This window comes from Salvia hispanica, chromosome 3 (genome assembly GCF_029641045.1).
Source record: "Salvia hispanica isolate PSC_SH4W2 chromosome 3, Shi_PSC_v1, whole genome shotgun sequence".
In the NCBI taxonomy this organism is placed as follows: Eukaryota; Viridiplantae; Streptophyta; class Magnoliopsida; order Lamiales; family Lamiaceae; genus Salvia; species Salvia hispanica.
Genome location: NC_142694.1, coordinates 46,612,811 through 46,639,600, shown reverse-complemented (window position 1 = coordinate 46,639,600; position 26,790 = coordinate 46,612,811). Strand labels below are relative to the sequence as shown.

General features: G+C 36.1%; 3 protein-coding genes and 1 long non-coding RNA gene across 7 annotated transcripts; 1 reads left to right on the top strand and 3 right to left on the bottom strand.

Moving 5' to 3' along the window:
- Nucleotides 1-3,147: 3,147 nt before the first annotated feature.
- On the bottom strand, nt 3,148-13,870 carry LOC148930951 (uncharacterized). Of its 2 annotated transcripts, XM_089068130.1 has the most exons (23): nt 12,707-13,870; nt 11,833-11,948; nt 11,548-11,753; nt 11,254-11,373; nt 10,889-11,017; nt 10,683-10,808; nt 10,408-10,463; nt 10,225-10,324; nt 9,964-10,081; nt 9,559-9,768; nt 8,947-9,274; nt 7,732-7,825; nt 7,100-7,208; nt 6,529-6,800; nt 6,312-6,439; nt 5,895-6,129; nt 5,056-5,244; nt 4,865-4,924; nt 4,635-4,750; nt 4,145-4,346; nt 3,768-4,010; nt 3,597-3,676; nt 3,148-3,515 (listed from the first exon to the last, which is right to left on the bottom strand). In XM_089068130.1, the coding sequence occupies exons 1-23, from the start codon at nt 13,606-13,608 to the stop codon at nt 3,368-3,370; spliced, it is 4,287 nt and encodes a 1,428-aa protein (XP_088924256.1). In that variant the 5' UTR covers nt 13,609-13,870; the 3' UTR covers nt 3,148-3,367. The 2 variants fall into 2 exon arrangements, with proteins under 2 accessions (XP_088924256.1, XP_088924255.1); XM_089068129.1 differs by having other exon boundaries at nt 4,635-4,924.
- A 1,877-nt stretch (nt 13,871-15,747) lies between these two features.
- On the bottom strand, nt 15,748-19,662 carry SIGC (RNApolymerase sigma-subunit C). Of its 2 annotated transcripts, XM_048118506.2 has the most exons (8): nt 19,410-19,662; nt 17,989-18,146; nt 17,677-17,862; nt 17,299-17,562; nt 16,974-17,204; nt 16,605-16,745; nt 16,320-16,520; nt 15,748-16,120 (listed from the first exon to the last, which is right to left on the bottom strand). In XM_048118506.2, the coding sequence occupies exons 1-8, from the start codon at nt 19,498-19,500 to the stop codon at nt 15,833-15,835; spliced, it is 1,560 nt and encodes a 519-aa protein (XP_047974463.1). In that variant the 5' UTR covers nt 19,501-19,662; the 3' UTR covers nt 15,748-15,832. The 2 variants fall into 2 exon arrangements, with proteins under 2 accessions (XP_047974463.1, XP_047974462.1); XM_048118505.2 differs by having other exon boundaries at nt 17,299-17,862; nt 19,410-19,661.
- A 4,088-nt stretch (nt 19,663-23,750) lies between these two features.
- LOC148930950 (uncharacterized) lies at nt 23,751-26,575 on the top strand. The gene is made up of 4 exons (XR_016136179.1): nt 23,751-23,885; nt 24,893-25,601; nt 25,709-26,061; nt 26,171-26,575. It is a non-coding gene; the product is annotated as an uncharacterized LOC148930950 (long non-coding RNA).
- On the bottom strand, nt 24,003-26,380 carry LOC125210201 (leucine-rich repeat receptor-like kinase protein SUNN). Of its 2 annotated transcripts, XM_089066316.1 has the most exons (3): nt 25,384-26,380; nt 24,604-25,296; nt 24,003-24,340 (listed from the first exon to the last, which is right to left on the bottom strand). In XM_089066316.1, the coding sequence occupies exons 1-3, from the start codon at nt 26,378-26,380 to the stop codon at nt 24,036-24,038; spliced, it is 1,995 nt and encodes a 664-aa protein (XP_088922442.1). In that variant the 3' UTR covers nt 24,003-24,035. The 2 variants fall into 2 exon arrangements, with proteins under 2 accessions (XP_088922442.1, XP_088922441.1); XM_089066315.1 differs by having other exon boundaries at nt 24,604-26,380.
- Nucleotides 26,576-26,790: the final 215 nt, after the last annotated feature.

Here is a 26,790-nt window from a genome sequence, read left to right as displayed (position 1 = left end):
TTGCATTTTTTATTGTTAAGTTTTGCATTTTCACATAATTGCATTTTATATTGTTAGGTTTTGCATTTTCACATATATAAATGCAATCCGTATAGATAAAAAATGCAAATTAAACAGTCAATATCGAAAATGCAAAACTCAACAACAAAAAATGCAATCTGCATATAACAAAAATGCAATCTGTCGAAATTCAATTATAACTTTTACAAATGCATATTGCATTTTTCTATATACAATATTGCATTTTTCGTGCCACGTGGCAGCACGTGGTTGGATGTACGTTAGCACTTTAAAATTAGTTAGCATATTAGTACATCCCTATATATATATATATATATATATATATTTATATAGGGATGTACTAAGATGACAACCCTCTTTATTGTAACACCATACCACCATTTTAGGCCATTGGATCTGAAAATCGTGTGTTTGTCATGCTGCCACGTGTAAAAACACGGAGGGGTAAAATAGGAAATTTCTAATTTTATGTTACCAGATTGCGGTGTTGTTCATTGAATATTGCAGTCTTACCACAACAATATTGCAGTTTACCACGACTGCAATATCTAATACAGTAGACTGCAAACCCGTGTTTTTTCACGAAACTTAATCCTAGGCGTCCATAGATGAGATCTAACGAATTATATTGGTGGTATGATGTTATTTTAACTATGGTGACACCCTAGTGCACCCCTATTTATATATATATATATTTGGTTACTATATCCCCATTCAATTAAACATGAGATACCTTAATTCTTTCTAGAGTTCACTTTCTTTCCTCCTCCTTCTCTTACAGCCACAAAGAATAGTTACTAACCAGTACTTTCTCTTTATATCTACCACCCATACTTTCTTTTCTATCTCAAAATGGCCTTCAATCCAAATCCCAAACCATATTTACCGATTCACTGCAACACAGATCCAGACCACGATTCGCCATAGAAGAGAGATAGGTCGCGGTAGCTTTGGGGTGGTTTACCGAGGAACCATCCGACGTCAAGGAGAGGGGACTCGTGAAGCAGCCTTCAAAATGGTGTTGCGGGGTGATGCATTTCGACAAGAAATTACGGTACTCGATCTTTTGCAAAATGAGCATGTAATTGGATTTCTATGTGTTTGCGAAGAATTGTGGACCATCGTGCTTGAGTATGCTCAGATCATACTCAGCGTTACCATCTTGAGCATCCAAACTCAACGAGGACTTTCCCACGGTGTGCACGGATCAAGGTCTTGGTTGGGCTTTGTAGAACGCTGGCTCACGTCCACAGGTGTAGCTACATTCATCGGGACATTTAGCAGTGAAATCATTCAATAGGAGTAATACATTGTACGGTTTGACTTTCACTGCTAAATGTCCCGATGAATGTAGCTACACCTGTGGACGTGAGCCAGCGTTCTACAAAGCCCAACCAAGACCTTGATCCGTACACACCGTGGGAAAGTCCTTGTTGAGTTTGGATGCTCAAGATGGTAACGCTGAGTATGATCTGAGCATATTCAAGCACGATGGTCCACAATTCTTCGCAAACGCCTAAAAATCCAATTACATGATTATTTTGCACAAGTTCAAGTACAAAAACTTCTTCTCGAAATTCATTATCTCGCAACACCACTTTAAAGGTAGTAGCACAATTCGCTTCACCATGACATCGTATGGTTCCTTAGTTGCCTCCTCTTCCTAATAAAAACGCACCACTTAGGTCATGTCTAGATTTGCATTAACCGGTGGAGTTATTAAAATTTCATTTTTTTTGGTTTGTCTTGTTGGCTTAATATGTTAGTTTGATTTAATCTTTGATTTGAGTATTTCTTTATACATAAAAAAATGCGCCAAATGTCACCATTTTACCTTTATTCTTATATTTTAACGTTTTGACAATATTATTATCCATTTTCTTAACACAGAAATTTCACGCACCACAAATATTAATAAACGTTATTATTGGTATTTATATTATTTTTATAAGTTTAATTAATGACTATGATAAATAAACGAACCTAACACCTCTGTTTTTCTTTTCTTTCATTTTCATTTTATACATAGCCACACCGATCTTAGTCATTTTTAACGGTAAATATTTAATGTCACAAATTGCACAATATCCATTAACCAAATTTCCATAAGTAAATCACAAACTAAATAAAAAACTACTTCCTACATTCCAGTTTAAGAGTCCCATTTAAAATTTACTATATTTGGACATAAAATTAACCTCATTGTTGATTAAATTTATACTCAAATGCCATTACTTTCATAAAAATAAAACAAAACAAAATCTTAAACATACAAAAAGTCGAAAGGGTTTCACTTTCCACTAACTCACTTCAATTATCACACACTCCAACAACCACTACCCCACTTCAATTATTACATATTCCAACAATTTTTTAAAATCCGTGTCCTAACTAATTTGCACTCCTAAACAGGACGAATGGAGTATTTAAGAGTCAAATTAGTTGCACCTAAGGTTAATCCATTGAATTTCAGGTAAGCCGTGCTCAGTTTACAGGATAAATAGGTTGGGGATTTCATCGGGTAAAAAAATTTCAAATCATAACCTTCTAAATTTAGCAAGCAATTCTGATAATCCATTAGTTTCAAACTACACTAACATCCCTATCCCCACACTGCATTATCACCGCAAAGATATAGAAGAAGAGGGTGAAGAAAGAGTCCTATTCAATCCTAAATTAACTTATTTCTTTTTCTTCCACCTCCAAGAAGTTCTTTCTTATAGATCCATTTTTCTTCCACCTCCAAGAAGCTTTTTCTTATACATCCAAAACTCAAACTCGGCCGAATATGCCTGTATGCCATCATTGCAATTGGCATGGCTCCGAGCCACGATGAGCTATGGCTTAGTTGGCGTGTGAACAAAACTGAGGGAAAAGAGTTAGAAATTTATCAGAGATTTGCAATGGAGATAATGATCGATTTTTGTTTGTGTAACAAAATCTTGAGAGGCAAAGGAGAAGGTGGTGGAGGCGATTGATGAGGAAGAAGGTGTTCTGAGGTGTATCCAAGATGGAGGTGGAGACGACCACGGTGGTTGGCAGCCTTAACCGGATAAGAGACTGTGAGACTGAGACATGATAATACAGAGAGAAACGTGTGAGAGAGAAGTGAATTAGGGATAGAAATATATAAGCCATGGGAATATCCCATTTCTATATTTACATAGACAAAATGAATATAGCTGCACAACATAAGGCTACAAATAAATGCCTCAGCACTATCTACTCCACTTTTCTCTCATTCAACTTGTTTCTACTCCTGTGCCAACCACTACTCTCTACACCTTGCAATAGAACCCACGAAAAAAATGATGGTGTTCGTGTGAACATAATTGCTCGGTAAAATTTATGAATTCCAGAACAACTCAAAGTCATTACTATACAATGCCCGATCCTGAATTTCCAGATTTGCGACATGCCAATTTACGAGCTTAGATTGGATGCATTTACACAAAATAAGTGACAAGGGAAAAATCCACCATTCCCTTTCATCTCTGCAATCACAGAAACCACAACCATATCAGAACGAATTAATTCTTGCAGACTTCCAAAAATCAAGTACAAACAGAACTCACATATTCCATGGCTGAAAGCTTGGGGTTGTTTTACTTGATTGTGTTTGATAGTGAATATAACCGCATACAAATGCAACACCCTGGGGCAAGCCAATAAAGAAACCAGCTAGTAAGAAATTGGGTATGTGTACATGTCAGTATTTAAATGGAAAAAACAAAAAAACTACTCACTATGTTTATGAATGATGTAATGTTCCACAAAGCATATGCACGTGCAAGACCTGCTGATCGCCTAGGTCCATGACTGAATAAAGCATTGATTCCAGCAGGAAAGGGGAGCAAAATCCCAAGGGGCACGATAAACAAAACAAGAAAGACGTCCGCTAGGGAGAGTGAATACAACTGGAGCAAGGTGAGCAATACCAGACTAAAATCTCCAAGAAGCAGGATTGAGATCACCAAGCCCACGAGATCCTGCAGCACAACAAAGTAAAGCACTTTTAAGAAGGATAACCTAAACAAATGCATAAATATCTCAACTCCTGTTATTTCCTATCCCGAAATAAAAAAGTCAAGTGTGTGTGTGTGAGAGAGAGAAAGAGAGAGACCTGATGGCCAACAGGTTTGGTGTTGTGAATTAGAAAAGAGAGGATAAAGAGTAAATCTCTTTTCTCCTCAAGCGCCTTCAAACTGTCGAAATCTAGAACACCGCCATAAATATTCCTCCTCAAGTTACCTTCAGCAGTCCTCTGAGTTCGTCCTAAGAAACTCTTATTTGAACTCTCATCTTTCAGATGGATACCAACAGCGCTGATTTACCCAACCGAAGAAAAAAAGAGGCACATCAGACAAATGGCTCAAGTTAAATATAACAGGTTTTGTATCTTGTCATCTTATTTATTCAAATAATATGTTTCACTGATACAAGCAATATGACTTCACATGCATGGATGGATTGAAATGGTTATGAGTACAAGCAGTATCCCTCTGCATAAGAAACACATGGAAACAAAGGTGTGACTCTGCAAATAAATAACTCTTGTAAAAGTAACTCTTGTATTTACATCTCTGCTCAAATGTTTGATAAGAGATGCATACCGTGATTGTTGTTCATCATCTCCAGATTCTCCATCATGGCATACAAATGACACATGGTCGAATTCTTCAACAGAATATATCAGAAGTCCATAATGATAGTAACCATCAGTAGTGGCCTGAAACCAAGCAAGATCCACATGCAAACCATAGGCCCTTAGTTCAGGATTTGCAAAAGTACTAAGCCACTGAAGGACTAAATGAAACTTTGATCTCAGGCAGCCCCTTCTTACTAAGCGTAATTGTGCATTCACACCAGCCACAAAGCGATACCAGGTGGTGGGTGGAACAGACTGACAGAAAAAGTGGAGTCAGTGAAGTCCAGAAGATAATGAATGTAAATAGACAGTATCGCTCTTTCCAGAATATTGTTGGTTCAGAGTATAAAAAGATACGTATTTAGTTCCTGGGTTAAATAACAAACCTGACTCATCAGACTAGTAATGATGTTGTCATTATGAAGAATGAAAGGAGTCATGTAGCTCCCATCTCCTCCAAATAATAGAGAAATGGGAAACCTTTGTTGGAGGCAAGGAGGAAGACCATTTTTCTTCTCATCACCACCAAGGAAAAAGTCAATATATGCTAGCATTAGATCTGGAGTTGCAGCAACCTATGTTACACAAATGGTTTGTTATAGAAAGATCCCAAGTTTTTGCTATGAGGCTAAAAGAAACGGGCTCAGCCCTAATATGCATCTATCTAATAGTAAATGCCAAAGCTGATGCACTGAAAGAGTGTATGAAACAAAGAAAACGAAACAAATCAGATTTGGCTACAAGTCCAATTTGTAGTAAAAGTGACTGAAGTGAGATGCAGAATGAAAAATCTTCTACATCATGAGCAACCATACTAGAGCAATCTCAAAAAGAAAGATTCCTGGGTACTTGTCAAAGCCCTGGCCCATCCACCAAAAGGAGAAACAGCAACAAAAGAAATAAAGCCCAAGCCATCAAAGAAAAGAACTAAGCAACAGATACATAGACAAGATCCAGAGAAATATATATGAAATGAAACTACCATAGCATGCAAGTTCATTGACAAAGCAAGAATGCTCCACATAGTGCTCAGGTTGTGCGAACAGTTATTGGGAAATGAAACAATGCCTAAAATTATTACTCAGGTCGGCTTTTTGTTAGTCTCATATATCTTGATCGTCAATTAGTAGGCCTACGAAAAAGGTATGGGGATCTCATACCAAGTACAAATAAGGCATCTCAATTCAATATGAATTCCAACCACGCACAATGCTGTAAGATCTACCTTCAGCCCTTCATATAGAGCACGTGAGCGACAAGAACGTAAGCAAGAATGGTCATATTCAGATCGCACATATTCTCGAATTTTCTGCAGCTTTATTTTCCGGCGCCACTGCTGCCATGACCATGCAAAAGGATAGGCAAGAATGCAAAAAATACTGTGAACCGCACCCTCCCACCACTGATATGCAGAAAGAGCATTGATCTCATCCACAAAATCGTTAAATGCTCCTTCATACCTGCCATGTTAGAATAGCATTAGGTAACCAAAACAAGCCAGATTAAAGCATATATAAATTTGCAAAAGCAAAGGACTAAGATGGAGAAAAATAGGCTGTTCAGATACCATTGTGTCGAAGGAAGTGGCAGTAACATGTTACTAGAATATGAATAAATATGTGGTAACAGAAATAGAGCTTACACTATTTCTTTTACTTGCTCAGGAGGTGTATGTGGAAGATACCAAGGTTCACTAAACGTATTTGGACCCATGAAGTACATCCTGTGCACGTGACTCTGAGACTCCCCCACTCTGTTAGTTTCCAGTACCTGATTGGCAATCATAATATCAATTCTATGGTGTCCAAAATGGTGGGCCGGAGGATAAGAATTTTGTTCTCCAGGAACACGGATACTACCTCGTTAAGAGATTCCAAGAAAGGGAATGAATGATCTATTTGGGAACCTTGTTGTGTGGGAGCAGGACCAGGTAACTCATCCACGCCAATGAACTTCATTCGTGCAACACTTAGAACTGAAGCAAGCAGAACTAGAAGACCCAAAAGCAGGAAACCAAACAACCATGGTCCGCCAAATGTATATATTAGTTCTTCAAGAGCGGTATAACAATTTGGCATGTGGTATCTATCAGAAATACACTTATAAGGACAAGGTGCTTCAGTAATACCACCTGCAACGGAACATGAACCTCACTTAGAATAGCTGGCTAGCATTTACGTTTAAAAATAGAAAATAACAGCAACATATTTGGGGTCACAAATCTGAGAAAATGACTAGCACAATAGTTTTGGAAACCTAAGATATTCAAGTAATAGCATAAATACTAATGAGAATGCTATAGAAAAGAAACTATATATACAAATCAAAACAAAAAAAAACAAAGAATAATAGGGAAAAGTGAAAGATATCATTGTCCCATAATAGAAATTCTCTTCAAGAAACAACAATATCTTATTGACTTATAGATACCTCGGACGTGAACAAAAACGGACCGATTAGGAAGCTCATCAGTTGGGCATGGAAAACAGAGGGATTTCTCTGACCCTGTGACATTTTTATAAGTGCCAACTGGACATTCCTGAAAAGTTGGGGGGGGGGGAGATCAATTGGGGAAACAGAAAAACAAGGTTAATTATAAACTGACATCTCATACAGTTAGCAGTTCTCAATTCAATTACATCAAAGCGAAGTGTGCGAATGCACTAGGTAATACAGCATACTTCATCTGCCCTATATAGTATATGCATGGCTCTTCTTCCTTGATCGATTATCAAAATTAGGCTCTATTTCCGAAAACTGATACTCTAAAGAACACCCATATAAATTATAGTAGTAGACAGTCTTCCAAACATTGCTTTTCAATGCAACATCATGAGATACAATCATACAAGTGCTTGCGTCATCAAATCCCATCAAAAGCTTACAGATATTTAGACAAATGCTACTCTTTACAACTAAAAAATGACAACAAAAATTCAGTAATTGTTCTCGGCTCTCAACATGATTTTCTTGGTGTTCAAAACAACAATGTTTTAACTAATAATGAATCGAAGAAGACAATCAGAAACTTGAAGAAAGTAACTTAATCGAGTTGGACCTACCTCGCAAAATATACCATAAAGCCCTTTTGGGCAAGCTTTCCCACTGATACTACCATTTTCGCCCATGTGACCTTGTACGCCACCTAATCCACCCCTACAGAAAAGACAACCATTTGAACATTACTGGAAATAAGAAACCATACAACCGATGCCTAGAGATGCAATGCACAGAAGTGAAAATGCACAAGATACTTTTAACACATTTAAATTAATATACATCTGGGAATCATTAAACTATGGACTAGTCGCAGGAAGAACACCAATTTGGACTCAACATGGATACCAGAACCCCAGTGAGCATATATCCGGATCCGGGGGGGTAAAAATTGAAAACATGTTGCTCTAGAACACTAAAGCAAACCTACAGTGTCCAAATATCATAAAGAACTAGTGAGAATAATAAAAGGGGGTCTGTCAGACACATTTTAGATCCAAAATTCTGGGTTGGTCAGTTCAAAGTTGAAATTTAATTGAGTTAATTCACAGTTTTAACAATGTTCACACATTATGCATAATCGCCACAAAATCTCATTCACTGTGATGAGCAATCTCATCTTTTATTAACATCGACTATAATGCTCACCTTATTTTCAAGTTTCCACAAATCATGATTTGTATAAAATACCAAGTCCAGTATTTATCTCAAATATCAAATACATGGGAGTATTACAAGTCAAACAAATATTAAAATAATGAACATGGCTAATACTCTAAAGAATGATTGACATGATGATCCCAGCCTAGATATATCATATACATATAGAAACATAACAAGATGTTTCAGTGTTATTGCTCCAAAGAATGGAGTACATAATACATTCCCTTCTTTATTTACCCAGGACAGCAGATCCCTGGACTATTTTGCCATATATAAAGATAATACTCCTATTATTTATACTGCAATATGCAAAGTATTTTCAATTTTGATGTCCCAAAATTTGACAGATGATAAAAATTGACCATAATTAGTATGACTGATCTGATAATGTGACACCAGTGGTACACATTTAATACGAGAAATGAAATTAAGGCACAATGCATATAGATCATGATAAACAAATAGAATTGAACATGTAAGATTGGCCACCAACCAAAACATTTTTCCTTCCTTCACACAAAATATCAGAAACTAAAAAAACAATAAAAGTGTAAAGAATGCAAAATATGGAACATTTGAAGCAAGCCATCACATGAAAAAGTTTCGTTTGTACTAACATTGTATGTATTGTTCCATTTACTGTAGCTATTGGCCAATAAACATCTCCGGTAGAAATATCAGACCAATGAAAATGAATCCTTCCACCACCACCTCCACCACCACCGGTAAGGCTACCATGACCTCCAGCACTAGATAAATTGCCAGATTCGCGAAGATCCAAATTGTGCAAAAATAACAATATAGTGCCACCAGAACCACCTCCAGGACCAACAAACTTATCAATAGAAACACTATTCTTTTGGAGCCCCATGAAGCTGTCTCCATCTGCTCTAACAGAACCTTCAACATATAAATTTATCAAGGGGTGCTCCAAGGAACCCATCACTGCATAAGACAGGGAACTGAATTCAGAGGCATCCTTAAACATGGATGCTAGCAAAAATTAGATTTTCATGATAGGTGCCAATCGGAAAGGTTAGTTTAGAAAATGAGAGCATTGAAGATCATGAAAACAAACGGCCCAGAACACGCTATGCACTGACTTAATAATGCAATATCTAATCTAATGTCACGAACACAATGGTAAAAATGTCTTGAGGTGCAATTAATTCTTAAGCCCTAAACAGAGAAAGAACATTAACTTATGTGGTTCAATAATCGGTTCTCACCTAAAGTACCGCCACCAGCAGTTGATATTTCCAAGCTATCATTTCCACTTCCACTGCCAAGTTCACAAGGCAAATTAGCATATCCATATGACATGCCACCATCAACACAGATGTCATCGTAACAGCCCATTCCACCCCTACCACCATGTCCACCACCACTACCAAGACCATTGCTCAAGACATCTCCTTGACCTAAACCACCATGGCAGCCTACAGAAATATCAAATCCGGAATGTTAAGATACATGGGTAACCCGGCTTAATCAAATGTATATTAATGCCAATTCTTCAAGCACAATAATTTATTAACTCCAGAATGGAGAACATCAAATATTTCGTATGTGGAGAGAATTTCCTCGGGTGCTGGTGATACAGAGGACATTTTGCATGACAGTGAGAATATTACCCATTCCGGATGTGCTTATAACTCCACTAGGCTGGACGTTGATGGTTCTGGCTCTATGGAAATGAACAACAGAGCCTTCAACAAATCCCTCAACAAGGATATCCTCAACACGACATATCTAAGTAACAATACAAAATCATTAAAAATCTATACCAGCAGAAAAATAACCTCATGACACAAAAGCAGAAGATAATGCAGTTGGTTTCATAGTTCAAACTAATAGTATTAATATCTTTTTACGGTCTAACAGAACTTATCAACCTGTAAGGTAAAGATCAGAGAAGAGTTCAGGTTACAATCTTCAGGTGGATAAAGCAGCTCACTGGGACAATCTTGTGAATCACAATAAAGTTTTGGCGTCCTGAAGAACAAAAGCTTTTATTTTTCAATCAAAATGAGAACACCATGCCTAATATTACTTGAATAGGAGGAGCCAGAACTTACACGGCCTCATCTGAGGAATTCTTCATAGGACCCCGCAGAGCAGATCCAGGTCCAATCTTCATCGAAACATGAGAGAAAGGTCAGTTTGCATTACAAGTGAAGGATAAAGATTATCAAGCAATGTTATAGGGTCAAACAGCATAGAGGAAAACTTTTATATTGCTATTGAGACAGTCTCATACTAAGAATCAGAACGATAGCCCATCTAGAGCATTAGCTTTTCGAGTTCATGAACATGAGTAAAAAAATGAGTAGATGATTAAAATACTCCATACATTGATGCTATAAAATAATGATAGAACTAGCCGCTGAGCTTCTATGCAATCTCCTGGTCCAGTCAAATTCAATAAACCTTGACCATGAACTCCCAAGTTTGCATTTGAATGGATAACAGATGAGTTCTGTCAAACAAAGAGTAGATAAATAATCCATGCATGGATATCAAGATAATGACACTATAAGTAATGAACAGAGCACTCACCCTGAGGACTATGAGATTACTAGCCTCAAGTGACGATGTCTCGACAGTCTCATCCGCACCACCATCTATTAACATCTTTGAGTTCCACATTAGAAACATTTTAACTGACATGCGAAGAGCCCCATAAACCTAGAAAGGAGTAAGATATTCAAGTATATTAGATATCTAATATAGACACTCAACTACAAGAGAATGAAAAAATCCACCATAAGCTATGCATTCCTCCATGAAACGGTGTTAGAAGTGGCAGGTAAATATTTGAAAAAAATTTATCTCAGAAATACATGGAAGCAGCAAAAAAAAGGAGACCAGCATGTTTATAAATCTTACTAATTTTTCCATGCATCATAAAATCTGACACTTACTCTAATCATAGAATCACTCATTAACAGCTCTTCTGCCACTAGCTCAAACTCTGACGTTGAATAATGTGCAAGCCCAAAACTCAAAATCCCTCCACGCAACAGGCTGATTTGTCCTTGAACCTAGCAGCAAGAACGTGGCTGAATTAGGTTCTTATTTGCAATAACTATGCCTGGTTACATGATACAAACATTTGCAGAGTTCTGGTGCCATATTTTTACAATATCTGTACAAGATCTGAAAGACCATATAATTCACTATTTCAGAATACACGTAATAACCCCAACTTTACTGACCTGGACACGGCTCCACAGCAGGGGAACGGAAGCCTTTGCCTGATTTCGTATATAGACATTCGTCAAAAACGGTTGAGGAAACTCCATAAGGAGTGTGTCTGTATATGTTGACTTGTGATGATTGCTCACGGTAAGGCTACGACGAACACAATCATAAAATGTACCAGCAGCACCTGCATTTTCAGGGCAACCAACACTACTTCCACCTGCAACATAAGATATTAAAGAGAAATTTAACAGGATCAATTCTCAGTGCTTAAAGACAAATATGGTTGTCGAGCATACCATATACAGAAATGACAGGGTCATCATGCCTGCTAAAAATATCAACAGAAATTCTGCCACCTCCACCACCAGCAAAACCACTACCCCCGCAAGCACTTATGATGCCACTTCCGGTCCTGCACTTTCCAAGGAATAACATGGTTAAATCGACTGAGAATCTGAGATAAAGCATATAGCTATCTAAAGTAGAAAAGAATACAGGTTCATCAATATTTTTTTATTTCCTTCTATTATAAGAGTATTATCGTTATTAAATTGTTACAAAAATTTAAGGACGGAAAGAATGCAGTATTTGCAACAGCTAGATGGAAAATATTAGGCTTGTGATAAACAATCTTGAATGAGCTAAAAAGAATATTCACACTTAAAATTAATCCAGCTTATTTATGGAAAGGGATAGAATCAGAAAGACCAGAAAAGAACCACAAAACAATCTATCCTAAAGGTATGGCATCTTAGAAAGAAGAACACTAACCAAAAGAAGAATAACGGAGTCAACCACCAAATATAACTACAGAATGACAGCAAGAGGAAAGAAACTGGTGGGTTTGTAACATACTAAAAACCTATAAAGCTACAAAGAAGTGAAGTTATTGTATGAGATACTGATCCGCTTGATTCCAAATCAATACCAACCATGCCTCACTGTAACCCACAATAACTCAAGAACAACTAGCTCTACAATTCCCTATATTTACAAAGCATATTGAATCAATATCGAGAAGTTGTTATTCAAATCATAATATCTGATTCAGATTAGCAACAATGGAATGGATTCTTCACTCCACACTACATAACTAATATGGTTAACAACTTAGCATGAGATCAACTTTATCAAGTAAAGCAAATACAAGAGAATGACGAATGAATTTACATCTTTTGAGCCTTGATGTATATGCTGCCTCCAGACCCTCCACCTCCTTTTGGACCTGCATCTCCTCCACTAGCCAAAACACTGCCATTCACCTCCAATAACATCGATACCACAACCATGATCTTCCCCCCTCCTCCACCCCCATAATCAATTTCCTTACTCGTTGTCCCTCCTTTACTCCCATAACTACTTGGCTTTTCCAAACTTGACCATGAATAAGCATCCCCTCCCCATACATCTTCAGGATTCTTACTCTTATCCTTCAAACATGCCGCACCTCTGCCGCCATGGCCCCCGCCCGCTCCCTCCACTCCTTGGGGGGTCCCACTAGTCTGTGCCGGTGGCGACCCCGCCAAACCAGTAGTATTCACAGCAGAACCATTGCCAAAAAACGCATTATCTGCAAATAACTGGAAGGCGCCACAAACTATCGACGCATTCTCACCTAAAGTAAAGTTCCCCGAAATATTTATAGCAAGCTCACACCCAGCAAACGATGAGCAGTCCACAGTAACATTCGCCGCGATTACTAAATCACCCTTCCCTTCTACATACACATTCTTCGTTATGTTCACGCTGGAGACAATTTGGCAAGTAGTATCCAAACTCCCAACACCGCCAAGATCGGACTCGCACGAGAGCGACGGCGGGTGCGGCGGAGGAGGCGGAGGCGCTGGCGGCGAGTAGTCCTGGTGGAACAGCAGAGAATACGAGGCGGAATCCAAATCCGAATTCGAATCCGCTACTGCAGAAATCAACCTAGGGTTACAGTAGACTGACAGCAACAGCACTGCCGCTAGTCCTACCAGCACACGAGGTAAAAGTGCGAATTGAAGCTTGCAATTAGCCATGTACCGGTGAGAATAGTCATCACGCCGCGCCGCAGGGAGTGGAGATAGCATGAAAGGAATGCATCTCCCCGGAATCCTCCCCGACGCAAACCAAATCGCACCGGGAACCGCCGCCGAAATCGAGTTTGCAACCGCGGCGATTTCCTAGCAACTCAAACTGCGCGAATGTGTGCAGTGAGCTGCTGTTTGCCTGCCGGAAACTATAGATACAGGCTTGTGCGTAAAGGTGGAGGATGATGTGGTTTTGCAGGAAAGTAGAGAGAGAAAGAGAGAGGGAGAGAGGAGAAATATAGAGAGAGAAAGATGGGTGGGGGATTTGGGGGGAAGGTGGCAATCTGGCACAGTTAATTTTCTTTTTTTTTATTTATTTAACGTATCTTTCACCAAAATTTAAAGATTCCGAAATATTTTTCTGTTTTGCTTTTATTTATTTAAAAATCAATTTGATGGTAATTTTGATAATACTAATAATAATAATAATACTAGAAATAATGAAATATACAAAATAAGTACTACATGTAATAATAATTTAGGTAGCATATGTTCATTACTTAATAAAAATAGACTCTATAAAGAGATAAATTAAATAAATTAGAAAGATATTCTGAATAATAACTGATTAGTATAAGAGATAAATTAAATAAATACTAAGAAAGAAAAGGTAAATAAAAGATAGAGAGAAGAGATAAATTAAATAAACAAAGGGAGAGATTAAGATGAGGATAAATATAGATAAATTGATAAAGTGAAAATGTTCAATAATATCTTAAAATAATGTAAAAGATCCTCAAAACAAAATTAAGTACTTGTCGAGACTTGTGGTGCTATTATTTCATGAGATACTGTAAATATGCAATTTTTTATAGACATATTCCATAAAATAGTTCATTCTTGAAGGAATATTAGATATTTTTTCGTAATAATGAGACTAGTTAAATTTGTAAAATTGAATCATCCCCAAATATAAATAATTGAGAGTTTTTTATGTTCTAATATCTGAGGTATAATTTTCTCGCCTTATATAAGTAGCAGTCCCGCCTATTTGTAATTTAATAATTAGTTGATATAATATCAAATGTAATTATAACAAAAATATTTCTCTTATTTAACTCCTCTGTAGAGTACAAAATACCAATAAAGATATTGATTCAGATTTTAAGAGATTTTTTTACTGACATTTACGATTTCAATTTCGAGGAGTTTGCTAAATTAAGACGATTTATAAACATAGCCTATGATACTTTTTCGCCAATAAAAAATAGTCTAACTAATAAAGATTTTAATAAATTAGTAAAAGTATGAGAGATAAATAAATGAAGCAGGTAAGGTATGTGTGAAAAAATAAAATATATGAATAAAATAGAAGATACTACTGTAATATAAAATTGAGTAATTAATTAGAGATAAGTTTTTATTTTATTACTCCCTCAGTCTATTTTAGAAGTCTCATTTGAGTTCGGCACGGATTTTAAAAAATGTAAAAAAGGAGTTTATAAAAAAAAATAATGAAATGCGGGTCTTACTTTTTTTTTATATTAGTTTTATAATAAAATGCGAGTGGAAAAATGATTGCTTGCAAATTCAAAAACAATAAAATTCATTAAATCACAATTGCTTGCAGATTCGAAAACACTTAAAACATTTACATATTTTGTAGATTATACACATTGCCATTTAGGTCATGTGTACATTAACAATGCAATGAAGAACATTATAGCGTCCATCATTATAAGTATATACAAATTACATTTTCGTACAAATTTCTTCGTCCATATGTATGCAATTGAGATTTGATATGTGGTATGTGAATGAAAAATTATTAAAATCAAGAGAGTTATATGAAATTAAGTTATTTGGAATTTTTTGAGATTTTCAAGGATTGTCAACTGTCATTAAAGATTCGAAAAATCAACGTCATTATAATATCACATTGAATTCATTAATCTATAGGCTCACATTCTTGACACTGCAAATGTGACATTATCAACCTCTTCAGTCGTCCAAGCATAAAAGCTTGAAAAGAGTAAATATTTACTCCGATGTAGATCCATATACAATTTGAAAAGGTTTGCATTTTGAATGGGCCCATAGCTAAAAAACCATAGAAACCCCTCAATCATCAAGAATGGTTATGTGGTGGTGGAGTTTCTATTAATCAGGATTCAAGAATGGCAGCAAAGACAACACCCATCATAAACATAATTTCATCTATTATCATCATTTTTATACAAGAAATATATAAATCATCAACAACCTCATATATTCATGACAAGAACTAACTACTAAGATATACGTAGTGGTCCAAAATTTTGAGAGATTCCTCATTCCTCAGTTTTGTAAGAGCAGCCCTCTCTATTCTTCTTATCCACTCTTTGCTCACACTGAAACGCCTCCCTATTTCCTCCAGAGATTTGCATTGACTCTTACCTAGTCCGAATCTTAGGATTATTACCTCTCTCTCTCTTGAATCCAACCCATGGAGAAGTGTGTGCACATCCTTGATCATATGCTGTCTGAAAACTGCTTCTTCGGGGGTCATCGTCGATGTATCTGGTATGATCTCCTGCAAGATAGCCACGATAAGAGGTCAGAGAAGCAACAATCGATCTCAACTGAGACAATTGGGTTTTTTTTTTTTTTTTACCCGAGCCAACTTTGTCTGGCTAGATCGACATCGTTAGAAGTAACAAAATGGCTCATCGACGAATGAAATGTATGGCAATAAACATGAACGAACCAAGATTACGAGCTTTGGCCCTTACCATATACTTAGTGCTGGTGGATTCCCCTATTTTTTCATTGATTGATCCCACAACCCTGAGGCATTTGCTAGCTGAGACGATTTTAGCTACGGTGAGACCAGTAAACTTGGCAATTTCACAGTCATCTGGATACTTTCCATTGCTCGTACGAAGGGACTTTCGTGCTTTCTGTACTTGATTAATGGCCTTGCTCAATGTGCACTGCAACAGAAATATAAAGAAATGAAGTTATAGATTCTGCTGAACATAGAATGGATGAAAAAGTAGTAAACGAACGGGACTTACAGGGATACGGACTCCTCTGGCATGTCTCGCCACCAATGTTGACATTGATTTCCTGATCCAATACTGGACGTAGGTCGAGAATTTGTACCCTCTTGACTGATCAAATCTCTCTGCACCTTGCAAGACACCTATCCTCCCCGCCTGTAGACCAACACGATTACAGAGTCAAAGTTGGATACGACAATGGAAACCATTTCCACGGTCTAGTTACATGTTTGAATCTCGAGACATATTTGCATAGCTTCACATAGTTTGGTTATTAACTTGTCAAGATTGATAGTTTGGAATAGATTTAGGAAAGTTGAGCGCTTTTCCGAGACAGATTCAATTATTTACCAAAACATTACAAAGAAAGAGAAAAGGATGAACCTGAATCAGATCTTCAAATGCTACTCCAAGTCCCCAGTAATTTCTTGCAATAAACAAAACCAAGGAGCGCGTGCTTCTTAAAAGCTCGTCTCTACAAAGCCATCCATAATGCAACTGACGTTGCAGCTCGCTCTTTTCAACTCCGGCAGCTTCGGCCCAGCTACTCATGCTAGGGATTTTACCCGTATCCTTTTCCAGTACCACCCTCAGCTTTTCCAATTCTGCAACCATCTATCATATAATAACATTAACTTAACTATGAGACAAATATTTTTTTTCTCAAATGAACCGAAAGCGCTTCTTGCATAACAGAAATTGAAACAACCTTAACTCCACTTGACATCTCTGCCTCGTTCCTAGCAATCTTGAGCTTTTTGTTTCTGGATCTTGAGTTTCTTCTAGCAGGGGCAAGTTTAGCCTTATGAAGATCATTTGAATGCAATTCTTGCAAAATAGCACTTTCCTTCTCCAATGATCTGTTTCTTCTCAATTTTCTGAGTTCTTTTTTCCCAGATTGAACAACCACCTTGCCTGTACGATTCTCCACCGAGTCATTTACCTTGGACTCGTCAACATTCTCAGTTGGAGCCTTAGACAAATCAAAAGAAGTCGAGGATTTTATGGTCCTTGATAGAAATGAATTGAACAATCTTAGAGCACCGAGTCTTTCTAATTGCTCCAGAATATCTCGTTCCAACCTTACCACGTCAGAATCAGCAAACATGTACTCCAACACATCGAGATTCTTCATCAACAATCTGTACTGTGATGTTTGCATTGCTCGTGCGGTGGTAAGGGAGACAGACTCATCCTCTTTGCTAGAAATCTGAGTGTCGTTATCAAGTAACCTGTATACACTACTATCTCCGGAGCCCTTTCCAAGTCCCACCTGAATGAATAGATACGAAAGTGAGCAAAAGAGTGTTAAAGACAACAACGGACACGAATCTGTAAAAACATGTGTAAGACATTGCTCGGTTATGCAAAAAGGACTAAAAGCAAACAAAAGAACAACCTTTAATTCTCTAGTTTCCAACAAATACTTCTCCAAGAGCTGATGGGAAGACAAGGAAGCTTGTGCCTTGGACGTATCGTTTTGAGTTTCGGCCTCGCCATATAGGACAGAAGCAGCAGATACTCTCGTCATAATATACGAAACGTCTCTGCCTCTACCTGCGTTGTAAGATGAAGAGAAGAGTTTAGAAATTCATGATTATTGTGTATTTATGTATGTTGGCATGTCACACCCTCTCTATGAAGAGAGGCAAGAAAAATAGGAAACCGGATCGAGTTTAGATGCAGAGATTTAAGCAGTCGTGAAAAGTACCATATTCATGATAAATTTACTATGATCGGCCCCAACGAAATCATGCAGTTGTACCTTAAGAGAATGCTGAAACAATAAAAATTAACTCATTCTTTTCAACCACAAGAAAGTGACAGACTTCAAAACAACCCAAAATAAAGTAGTTTGGGTTCCCTCTTACTATTATAAAGGGTAGATTTACTCAGCTGTTACTCCTAGAGTAATTTAATTTCAGGAAAAAAAATAATAACTTAGTGATAATATTGACATCACTTGAAGTTTCATTTCTTCTACTTTTACGAGGAGATTAAAGTGAGCCTTAACAGCTCAGAGAGTCATAAACATGAACACAAGAAAGAAATGCATGCTGCATAGAATCGAAATAAAAGGATATGAGCAGAGCAGCTTATCAGAATCTCCGAGATAAATCCTCATTGAGCGACTAAGGGATACAACACAGACTATTTTTCAGTGTACGGGATACAAATTTCGAGAAAACAAGATGTCTCGTATATGAGAGTGTTGGAACTAGAAAATTATGTTGGAAGGGCTCCACTGTCTTTGTAAACTGAGACGGCGGTTAATTGCAAAAGAGTTCGACAGCCCTCCATTAATACTACTATAACAGTTTTTGTGTTTGGGGTGCTTCAGCCTACCCTACCAATGTCATAACCACTACAAGCTATGACCTGAAGAGCCCTTTCCCGAGTCGAAAACAAGAAGTTCAGCTAATGTCACAATCTTGTCATCACAATTTACAAATAGGTAAGGCCTTCATACACAATCTTGAATCTAGAATGCAATGCATTAGTCTATGAATCAATCTTAACCCAACAAAATTATTTCAGTTTATAGCCTTGATCCTCTTGGAAATATTAGAAAATAGTATCACAATTTGTTTTTCTCATTGGTCATGCCATATGCAATTAAATGAAAAATTCATCCCAAACCTGAAAGTTCATATTTTTCCAATTATAATTATAATACTAATAAAAACATTTGTTGAAGCAGAATCACTGAGAAAATCTATCATGAAACGAACCTAAAGTAACATAAGACAAACCAAACCAACATAAATTAAATGGTCATATACAAAAATAAATCAAAATTGAAGAAGTGATGAGACTGACAAGAATATGAAGAAGGCAAAGATGAAGAACTTGTGGAGAGAGGCGACTGAACTGAGAGACCGCCCCATTTGATGTTTAGCCTAAAACCCATGAACAAAAATCGTTTCTTGAAAGCAAGAAACAGAGGGGAAATAGAGTAAGCATCAAATATTTATTTATTGATAATGAAAACTGATGAGTAGCAGAGAGAGATCAGGGGTGTCTCAGACTCTCAGCCACTGGTTCCCCATCTCAAGCATGGGGTCAGTTCCCTTTCACACGTTTACTTCCGTGTTACACAAAATTTATTACAAAATGAATAATCATATAACCCTTAGTCAGTATATTTAAATAATATAACTAGCAAAACAAAAAATTAACGCTTGATGATTACTTTATTTGTCCGACCTAGGGGTGGCGAAACGGGTTACCCGCACCCGACAAGTCGGGTACCCGTACCTGATTTTAGCTAAATTGATTGTCTCAATACCTGCCCCGTGATATACCGGGATTACCCGATACCCGTGTCGGGTATCCCATACCCGGCATTGCGGGTACCCGTACCCGACCCGAAATTCGAATAAAAAATTTGAAAACCATAATAATCGTCAATGTTCCCTAATTTACTTAATTAATACTGATGGTAAACTTTGAATAGATTAAGAATAAAAGTGAGGGACTCTATAGCTAGTTCCGATGAGTTTTCAATTGTATGTTTGTCCGAATATAAAAATGTTTCAAAAGAACTCTTAGAAACATTTCATTTTCTTCACTCATTTTGGAAAAATAATAATATAAATACTCTTCTCTACATTATTATCTCTCTTACTTTATTTTTTCTCCATTCTAACTATTTATTTTTTATTTTTCAAAATGAATGTGTATATGGCTATTATTATTTAACTATTTATTTTTTTCTCTAATTTAACTATTTGAAACGCCTCTATTAATATGGAATGGAGGGAGTATTAAAAATGATATATGGCTCTAATACTAATAACAACGGGTATTAACGGGACAAACAGGTATACCCGTACGGGTAGTGGGTATACCCACTACCCGCAAAACTCTAAAACACACTACCCGATCCTGCCCCATTTCCCGTTATCGTCGGGTAGCGGGTCGAGATGAGAATTACCTATTACCCGCTACCTATTTTACCACCCCTAGTCTGACCAAATTTAAGGGTTTCTGTAAAAGTGAAGTATCTCGAAGGTCTGAGTTATTTTTATACAATCGAGTTAAAAGTAAAATTTTAAAGTTATGAAAACGTGAGATATTTAGTTGAGTAAATAATATGCCAACAAAAATATCTTCTAATTTAGGATAGCGACCGAGAATATATTTTCACAAAAAAATGAAAATTATAAATTGATTAAAAAGATATGGCGCATAAATATCAGATAGCATCCCTTTCACCGATTATTTATTTTATTTTATTGTGAGTATTGGAATAGGAATGGTACAATCGCTCGGCCCTTTCACTAGAGGTTTCAATATCATTGGAATGACTAACCCACCCCGTCTTATGTTACTTGCACTTTTTTTTCGATTCATCCAAAACTACTTGCATTGATTCTAATAATTAGGATATTTAATTAAAATATTATAATTAATTAAGTATTTTCTTACTCACTCCGTCCTTAAAAGTATGAAATGTTTTCTTATTAGTCCGTCTATGAAAAGTATGAATTTTCTAATTTTGGAATAGTTAAACAATACATTATTTTATTTACAATACCATTAGTTACACTAATGATGTGGAGTCCACTAACCGTACTCATACTATCATTTATTCTTTTTTTATTTTTCTAATTATACATTAATATCTGTAAAAAACAAATATTCATATTTTTCAGAACAAATGGAGTATTAAGGAGTATTCATTTGTTATTTTTAAAATACTAATTTAATTATACTAATTGTTTAATCCTTAACTTACTACCCAAAAAGAAAAATGCAAGCCGCATGAGATGAAAATTTAATAATATAGTAGGGTGGGAATATGGATATCGGATATTGGGTTTATCCGTACCCGATCCGATATCCGCCGAGTATTGGATACCCAATATCCAATTTTATGGGATTGGGTATGAGATTGAGTATTGAACTTTAAGATAAATTAGGTATTGGATAACCCGAATGGGTATCAGATATTACCCGAATATCCAATTTATTATTTAAAGTATTTTTTAAATTAGGTTTAGCCATTTTGGGCTTCAAGACCTGGGCTAATATATTTGCTAATTACAACTTACTATGTTAACTTTATCTAAACTTATATAAATAAGTCAATCTTTCTTACTCTAGGTCACGGCTTCTCCAAACTCTCAAGTTTTACGTATTGCATATCCAACTCATGTGGTTTTATATTTTAGTTAATTATTTTGACTTTTTGAATTATATTACTTGTTGCTTTTACAGTTTAATTAAATGTGTAACTTTATTATTTTACTTACGTGACCAATCCCCATAAATATAATCACATACTTTAAAATAAAAGTGACACATTCTTTTTTATAGTTATATACTACAAAATAAATACAACATTAAAGATATTAGTCAATTTAAATATTTATATATTTATATTAATATATAAAATTTGATTTTATTAGTTATTAACACATGTAAAGAATCGGTTATTTGGATACCCTATACGTCGGATATGGATACCCGCAGCAGGTATTGGAGTACCCGAAAATATATCGGGCCAGGTTTTGGATAGATATTTAGACGATTTCCGGGTTTGAGTACCCAATTTTTTCGAGTCAGGTATTCACAAATACCCATATTTCCACCCCTAATAATATATGCTACTAGGAGTAATAGGTAATGAATTAATTAATACTACTACTCTTTTTATTTCGAAAGAATAGTTTTTTTTTTGTTATTTTGATCCGTAAAATCAAAATTACTCTGTTCGCTATTTATAGTCTCATTTTGACTCAGTACGAGATTTAAGAATTTGTTTAACTTTGTGAAAAAAATAAATAAATGAGTTAATGGAAAATAGATCGAGTTAATGAAAAGTAGATCCTATTTTTATATATTAATTTTATAATAAAATATGGGTGTAGTGAGTTAGGTGAATGGTGAATCCACTTATCTAAAATATAAAAAAGCAAATAAGACTTTAAATCACAGACATCTTAAAATAGTAAAATGAGATATAGTTTCATGGACGGAGTAGTTCCTTTCACTATTAGGTAAATATTTTAGATGGGTTATTATTGTTACCCCATCTTCCACCATATATCAAAACTTACATAGAAAATTTCTCTAAATGCAAACTAAATCTAATTTGCTTGGAATAATATTAAATATGAGTGTGTATTACTTTTATGAAATACTACTGCTACTCAAAAATAGTTTGAATTTAATATAAAGAGTTGGGGTAAAATTATTTTTTAGGGTGACATCTTTGAAAATAGAGTGAACTACAAAAATAGTCTCTGAATTATGGGTTTATCTCGTCTATACTCTCTAGACTTTAAAAATACCGACAATAGTCTCTGGACTAGAAGTTTATTTCAAAATTGGTCCTTTTGGCTATTTGTTTAATTCGAAAATGCCCTTTGAAAATTTGGGCAATTTCGTCTTTTCATAGTTTAACTGTTTCAATATGATATTATTTCAATGATGTACTAAATCTGATATTATTTCAAAAGTCTCTTCTTCTTCCCTTTGCCATCCTTCACTTTGTTTTTTATTTCAATATTAGATTTAATTTTATATAATTAAATTTAAAATTTGGATTTTTAAATACCAATAAATTATTTTTAAATTAAAATTATTAATTTATGTATTTATTATGAAAGAGTTTTGTGTGAGTTGGCTGCATAGTTTTATTTTTATATATATAGCTATGAGACGAGAAAGAATACATAAATTAATAATTTTAGTTAAAATAATTTATTGATATTTAAAAATCTAAATTTTAAAAAATTAAATTTAATATTGAAATAAAAAAAAATAAAGTGAAAGATGGCGAAAGGAAGAAGAAGATAATTTTGAAATAATATCAAATTTAGTGTATCATTGAAATAATATCATATTGAAACGGTTAAAATGTTAAAAGGCGAAATTGCCCAAATGCTCAAACGGACATTCTTGGAAAAAATATAACAAAAATGATCAATTTTGAAATAAACCTTTAGTACATGGACTAATGACGATATTTTTAAAACAAAGAGATTATGAGTGAAATAAATCCATAGTCTGGAGACATTTTTGTAGTTTACTCTTGAAAATATACTTTTGAATTTGAGCAGTTATTCGCATGTGTGCTCTTGATTTGGGATGTCGATAGATGAGAAATTGGGATTTCAACATCTAGGGAATTTGATCGCATCAACAGCAGTTCTCTTCGCCTGTGCTTGAATTGGTGCTCTTGATTTGGGATGTCGATAGATGAGGAATCAGGATTTCAATTTCAACACCAAGCATTGATTCATAGAGAATTTGAGGCACAATATCATCAACTAATTCCTCTTTCAGGTAATTTTTCACAATATTTGATCTGATCCATTAAACAATCATGGTAATGCATGATTTGATACATATGACTTATGTTCTTTTACAATATGATAGCTAGAAATTATTTGAACTAGAAGATCAAGAATATGTAGATTTGATACATTTATGCAATTATGTAGATTGTAGAATATGCAAACAATCCTTCATGGATGGCCTATTTGAAGGTGACTCAGCAGTACAAACCACTCCTAGACGAAAAACAGTTATTATTTGGTTCAAGTAGGTCGAGTCCTTGATCTCATCATCCAGTGCATCAATAATGGCATTTGTATCTCTTGACTGTAGGTGTGCCCTTTGTGCTAGGTTCATATGATCTCCATAAGTAACAGCCTCTCTTCTTGTAGTCAGTTCGAGTAGAACCACTCCGAAGCTGTAAACATCGGTCTTTCTGTTCACTTTTCTTGTATAGGAATACTCTGCGAATAACGGTTCACAAGTTTTGTCAACGTATTTAAACCAAGAAGTCACATAACATAAGGGACAGTTTGGTAGGGAAGAGAAATAAACGAAACATGGTTTACAAGTTTTGTCATGTATTAAGAGCATGGTTTACAAGTTTGGTAGGGAAGATAAATAAACAAGAAATCACTTATGGGGCAGTTTGTCAATGTATCGATAAGTTATCTGCCTTACCAAACTGTCCCTTAAGATAATGAGGGTTAGTAAGTATAATTCATACCGGGGGCAATGTAGCCAAATGTTCCTGCTATACTTGATGCTATTTCTGTATCTCCGTGCCTGCTAAGCAATTTTGATAGTCCGAAATCTGCTATTTTTGCATTGAATTCTGAGTCCAGTAGTATATTCCTCGACTTGATATCCCGGTGAATGATAGTTGTGGAACAATCATGGTGCATATAGGAAAGTCCTTGTGCCACTCCAATGGCAATATGCAGCCTGATCGGCCACTCCAGTTTCGTGACTGAACTAGTACCAACTGGTGATATTTCCCTGTTTTCTCCGTGCAGCCAGTGATGAAGGCTCTTGTTCTCGACATATTGGTACACAAGAAGCTTCAAGTCTTTGCTCGAGAGATAGCAGAAAAGCTTTACTATATTGTTGTGACATATAGTCCCCAGTGTCTTGATCTCTGCCAGGAATTCCTTCTCAAGCCCACAGTCTGATTTTCTGGGTTTTACAATACTCTTGACAGCAACGTGATTGCTTCCTTCGTTCATGGACACTCGATACACTTTTCCTGCTCCCCCATGCCCGATAAGATTCTCGTCTGTCAAACTTGACAATATTTGTGTTTTATTGAACTTCAGCCTCTCAACTGTAATCATCTTCCATTCGTCTTCTTCATTTGTCTCCCATTCGTTCCCTTTCCTAGGCCAGCATTTTCTTACCAAGTAGTAAAGTATTGCAAATCCTACAATCACACAACAAACTACCATTGCTATCATTATTGCAAATTGGCTCTTTGATGGACATCGCAGATATTCCTGAATTTGATTACCAGAGCACAAGCTTGGAGTGCAACTTGGTAGACCCTCAATCCGGGTATCAGAACAGAGATTGAAAGAGTCAAAGCAATTCTCATAAAAGAACATATTCACAATCTCATATCCCACCTTCCCAGAGAATTTGTTAGAGCAGAGCCGGACTGCTGTCATGATCCTCAGATGAACCACACTTTCCACGTCTCCAGATAGCTCGTTATCAGACAAATCCAAGGTACGTATCCTCGTTAGATCAGTTATACTTTTCGGAACTGTGCCATGTAGGTTGTTGTGAGTAAGATTTAGCACTTCCAGTCTGTAAACTTGCACTTGTTCTGGCAGTTTCCCAGAGAGGACGTTGTAACCAAGAGACAAATACTCAAGCAAACGCAATTGGAACAAATCTGTGGGGATTGTCCCATGGAGAAAATTCACCGAAAAATCCAAGGATCTGAGCCTGGACAACTTCTTTATATCATCAGGGATCGATCCATTCCACTTATTGTGAGAGAGATCAAGAACCTCTAACCTTAATGCTTCTATTTGTGTTGGTATCGTCCCGACCAATCTGTTTCCCTGCAACCATAAAGAGCTCAGCCATTTATGGCTGAGCAGCTCGACTGGGATTGTCCCAGACAGTTCGTTCATGGACAAGTCCAACCTCACTAGTTTTGAGCAGTTGCTGAGGCAGACAGGTATGTCTCCATACAAGGAATTTCGAGACATATAAAATGAAACGATGTTATTGAGCAAACATACCGTTGGTGGAATTGTTCCTCTAATGTTCTTTTCTGCTAATTTCAGACCGGTGACTGAACCAAACACACAATCAACTTCAGGCCAGTCGCACATAAATGAGGTCGAATTCCACCGTTGAAGCGAGGTGGGACTGCCCCAATGCTGTTTCAAGCTCAACAGAGTAGCCTGCTCATAAGATAAGTTCTGTGAATTTACATGAAGGTGTAGAGGAATTAGGAATAGGAAGAGGAAGTGGAAGTGGAGAAGAGGTGCCATTGGCTGCAAAATTTTTGGATTTTCTTGAGTTACATGATATATCAAGTTTTGCACCTGTATGAAGCAAATTTAATGTGTTCAGATTATTGTAAAGAACTCAAGTCAATGCTTGTGGTCTCAGGTCAATGCTTGTGCCCTGGGAAAAAGAAGCAGTCCTACCCCAGTAATCAATTAAGAATAATTTTCTTGCTCTTATTCGTATTCAAATTATTTTAATTTTCTTCTTATTTTTCCAAAATTCTACCACTCCTCGATTTATTATATCCTCCCAATTCAACTACTACTATGGATGTGACCAAGTAACTCTCAGGGATACTTGGTATGGTGAAATGGAATAGAGGAATGAAATGACATTTCTACCTCTATTCCATTCTTTTGCTTGTTATTCTTCTTCCTTAGAAATCACCATT

Coding starts and splice junctions, on each gene's coding strand:
- LOC148930951 (XM_089068129.1), bottom strand. CDS start 13,608: ATGCTATCTCCACTCCCTGCGGCGCGGCGTGATGACTATTCTCACCGG. Junction 9,769..9,963: donor TATAAGCACATCCGGAATGG/GTAATATTCTCA, acceptor ATATTTCTGTAG/GCTGCCATGGTGGTTTAGGT. Junction 3,677..3,767: donor TTACATCATTCATAAACATA/GTGAGTAGTTTT, acceptor GGCTTGCCCCAG/GGTGTTGCATTTGTATGCGG.
- LOC125210201 (XM_089066315.1), bottom strand. CDS start 26,380: ATGGCACCTCTTCTCCACTTCCACTTCCTCTTCCTATTCCTAATTCCT. Junction 24,341..24,603: donor ATTTGGCTACATTGCCCCCG/GTATGAATTATA, acceptor CGTTATTCGCAG/AGTATTCCTATACAAGAAAA.
- SIGC (XM_048118505.2), bottom strand. CDS start 19,500: ATGGGTTTTAGGCTAAACATCAAATGGGGCGGTCTCTCAGTTCAGTCG. Junction 18,147..19,409: donor TTTGCCTTCTTCATATTCTT/GTCAGTCTCATC, acceptor CTTACAACGCAG/GTAGAGGCAGAGACGTTTCG. Junction 17,863..17,988: donor TGGAAACTAGAGAATTAAAG/GTTGTTCTTTTG, acceptor CTATTCATTCAG/GTGGGACTTGGAAAGGGCTC.